The sequence below is a fragment of the Nothoprocta perdicaria genome, unplaced genomic scaffold, assembly GCF_003342845.1.
Source record: "Nothoprocta perdicaria isolate Ctin4 unplaced genomic scaffold, notPer1 scaffold_626, whole genome shotgun sequence".
NCBI lineage: Eukaryota > Metazoa > Chordata > Aves > Tinamiformes > Tinamidae > Nothoprocta > Nothoprocta perdicaria.
The window spans coordinates 28,822-32,545 of record NW_020455895.1 but is presented as its reverse complement, the minus strand read 5'-3'; the positions used below and the strand labels follow the sequence as shown (position 1 = coordinate 32,545).

Here is a 3,724-nt window from a genome sequence, read left to right as displayed (position 1 = left end):
ACCCGCCCCCTCCGTTGCCCCCGGCAACAGGCCACGCCCCTTCCCCTCAAAGGGGCGGGGCGCAAAGGGGGCGGGGCGCAAAGGGGGCAGGCCGCTCCGCTTGCCGCCTCTACGCCCCGCCCCTTCGCGGATGCCGCGCGGCGATTGGCGGGAGCGCACGTCGCTCTCAGGGCACCACCCGCTCACGGAAGTGGGGGGAGCCCCGCCTGGAGGCGGGGGAAGGGGGCGTGGCCTGACTTAAAGGGGCCGCGCCCTTAAAGGAGCGGAAGCGGCGCTCGCTCCGTGGGAGCGTCACGCGGCTGGGCGCTGACGTCATCCAGCCGCGATGTGACGTCAGTTTGTAACACGGAAGTGGTCACGGGGGCATGGCRGGCTCATGCAGGGGGATGGGAAAAGTGGAGCTTCCCTTTTGGGGAGAAAAAGGGGAAAACAAAGTCGGGATTTGGAGGSGAATGGGAAAAGCCGGTCTGGATTTCGAGGGGGAAACAGGAAAAGGGAGTCCCAAATTTTGGGGAGAACCTGGGAAATTGGAGCGGGATTTGGCCGGTCCCACTCACGGGGCCACCGGTGTCACTGGAGCCAGCAGGGACGTGTCCGGAGACGGTCCCGGATTGGGATGGGAGACCAGGATCGGGATGGGAGACCCCGATCGGGGACCTGGATCAGGATGGGGGACCGGGATCGGGAACCCAGATCGGGACCTGGATGGGGGATGCAGGACCTGGATCGGGACCCAGATCGGGATGTGTGACCTGGATTGGGATAGGTGACCGGGATCGGGACCTGTTTTGGGAGGGGGACCCGGATCTGGAGCAGGACCCAGATTGGGAGGGGGGGGATACGGATTTGGACTTGGATTGGGATGTGGGACCTGGATCGGGGTGGGGGACATGGAGAGGGACCCACATCGGGAAGGGAGATCTGGATCTGGAAAGGGACCTGGATTAGGAGTGGGATGTGGATCTGGAAGTGGATCTGGATTGGGACCTGGCCCCACACCGGGACGTGGATTGGGGTGTGGGATGCGGATCCGGGCACGGATCGGGATCAAGATGCGTTCCCAGATGGGGATGTGAGTTGGGACACAGATCCAGACCCGGATGAGAATCTGGACCTGGATCCGGGTGGGATTGGGATGGAAGACATGGATCCAAATCGAGACCTGGATCCGGGATGCAAATCCAGACTGGGACCTGGATCTGGGTGGACAGAGGGGTCAGGGTGCAGACTGGGGACTTGGATCCAGATTGGAGCATGGATTAGGATGTGGAGCAGGAATAAGGGATGTAGATCCAGAGGCAGACACAAATTGGGACGCAGATGTGGATCAGGACATGAACCAGGACATGGAATGGAATGGGCAACGAGGATCGGAATTTGGGATCTGGATGGGGCAGTCAAACGGGGAGGCGAATCCGGATTGCGACATCAGGATGCAGATCCGGATCCAAGCGTGCATTGGGACAAGAATCCAGGTCAGGTGTCCGGATCAGGTATCCGCACCGGGACACAGTTCGGGATGCTGCTCCGGATCAGGTATCTGGATTGGGACACGGGTCCAGATTGGGAAGCAGCTTGGGATGCGGCTCCAGGTCGGGATGCGGCTCCAGGTCGGGATGCGGCTCCGGGACGCTCTGTTCCCGCATCCGGCTCTGGAGCACGAGCGGTGCTGCTCCAGGATCCCGGAGCGTTGTCGCGGCTTCCCCGGCTCCCGGCTCCCACGAAGTCAAACTCTCCGAGCGCATCCTCGGAATCGGCATCATCGGCCTCATCCTCGTCCTCGCCGGGCTGCACGGGAAGAGCACTGGGAATTGGGGCTGGAAAGCGGGAATTGGGGCCGGAATGTGAGAAATGCGGCTGGAGCGGCGGCAAACAGAGCCAGAAGGTGGGAATTGTGTCTGGAGTGTCAAGAATTGTGTCCGGAGCGCCGGGAAGTGCATCCGGAGTGCTGGGAAGTGCATCCAGAACACAGGAATTGCATCTGGAACACCGGGCAGCTCATCCGGAGCGCTGGGAATTGTGCTTGGAGTGCCGGGAATTGCGGCTGGAGTGCCAGGAATCATGYGCGGAGTGCAGGAATTGCACCAGGAACGCTTGGAAGCGTGTCCAGAATGCCAGGAATCGCATCCAGAGTGCTGGGAATTGAATCCCAGAACACGCGAGTCATGTTGGGAGCACCAGGAATCCCACCCGGAGCACCGAGAGCCGCAGCTGGAATGCCAGGAATTGCATCTGGAGTGCCACGAATGGCACCAAGAGCACGGGGGATCGTGTCTGCAGCGGCGGGAATGGCACCAGGAGGGTGGGAATCGCGCTCGGAGCAGCGGGAAGGGGCCCGGAACGCCGGGAATCGCCCACCTTTCCGCGCTGCTTCTTGGCAGGCCGGGAGCCGCCCGCGGCCTCCGCGTCCTCGTCCTCGTCGCTGTCCTCGTCCTCGGCGCCGGGAGCCGGGAATGYGGCGCCCGCACGCTCCGGGAGCTCCCGCCCCGCATTCCTGCAGGAACATCCCGCCGTTCCCGCGCGGAATGCGCTGCTCTGGGCCGGAGCGCCGTGCCGATCCGCAGGGCGCCGTTCCCGCGCGGAATTCCCGTGCGGAATGCGCTCACCTCTGGATCTGCTCCTCGATGCGCTGCACAAGCAGGGAGGCTCCGGAGGCTCCGGCAGGAGGAGATCCCGGCTCCTCGGCGCCGCTGGCCAGCAGGGAGCGCAGGCGCCGGGAACGCCGGTCAGAGCCGGCGCTGGAGCCACCGGCATCCCGCAGGTACCTGCAGAGCGGAAGACGAGCCCTGTGTTCCGGGATCCCGGCGTCCCGGCATTCCCAGCATCCCTGAATCCTGGCATTCCCAGAGCCTAGTGCTCCCGAGTCCCAGCATTCCTGGATCCCGGCATTCCTGGTGTTCCCAGACCTCAGCATTCCCAGCCCCCGGCATTCCCAGCTCCCAGCATTCCCGGCATTCCCAACTCCCGGTACTCACTGCCGCAGGAGGTGCCGACCCTCCGGCCAGGCTGCAGCTCCCGCCTTTGCTGGCCCGTCCGGAGCTGCGGGAGGGAAAATCAGGATTGGGGGGCGGCTCCCGGAGCTCTYGGAGCTCCCGCTTCCGCACCCACTTCCGCACCAGCTCCCGCTGCCGCTTCCGCCCGCTCCGGCGTGGCAAGGTCTGCGTCGGGTCGCAGCTTGTGGCACTTGGCCCTATGGGGACAGGGACACGTTGGGGGCGCCGGGAACGCCCCATTCCCAATCCCATTCCCGATGCCATTCCCACCGACCTCTCCAGGGCTAGCGCCGCCTCCAGCATCCGCAGGCGCCGGAGCAGCTCGGAGCGGGAGCGCTGCCCGCCCCGGCACTCGCCCTGCAGAGCCACCACCTGCGCCTGCGGGGACACRGGGGGACATTGGGGACACTGGGGGACACTGGGGAGCACTGGGGACATTGGGGGGACATTGGAGAACACTGGGGACACGGGGGGCACTGGGGACCCCGCGGATGGCACCGGAACGGGACAAGGAGCCGGTGTCGGGGTGACACTGACAACACCCGGAACCAACACCCGGAACGAGGGTCCCAGTATTGGGGGGGGGTCCCATTAACTGGGGAGGGTCCCTATGAACAGGGTCCCAGTTTCGGGGGGGCTCATTATGAGGGTTCCAGTCGGAGGTGGGGGTCCCACTATGGGGGGGTCCCACTAACAGGGGGTTCCCATTATGGGGGTGTCCCATTGTGGGA

At 64.7% G+C, this 3,724-nt stretch overlaps 1 protein-coding gene across 1 annotated transcript in view; it reads right to left on the bottom strand.

Moving 5' to 3' along the window:
* Positions 1-998: 998 nt before the first annotated feature.
* LOC112956385 (striatin-4-like) overlaps positions 999-3,724 on the bottom strand; it is a 4,330-nt gene continuing 1,604 nt past the window's right edge. The window contains exons 2-7 of the mRNA XM_026049887.1: positions 3,268-3,371; positions 3,117-3,190; positions 2,976-3,039; positions 2,607-2,765; positions 2,359-2,494; positions 999-1,788 (exon numbers count right to left, since the gene is read on the bottom strand). Of these exons, the coding sequence (XP_025905672.1) occupies positions 1,477-1,788; positions 2,359-2,494; positions 2,607-2,765; positions 2,976-3,039; positions 3,117-3,190; positions 3,268-3,371 (849 nt within the window). The 3' untranslated portion in view covers positions 999-1,476. The remainder of the gene's footprint in view (positions 1,789-2,358; positions 2,495-2,606; positions 2,766-2,975; positions 3,040-3,116; positions 3,191-3,267; positions 3,372-3,724) is intronic.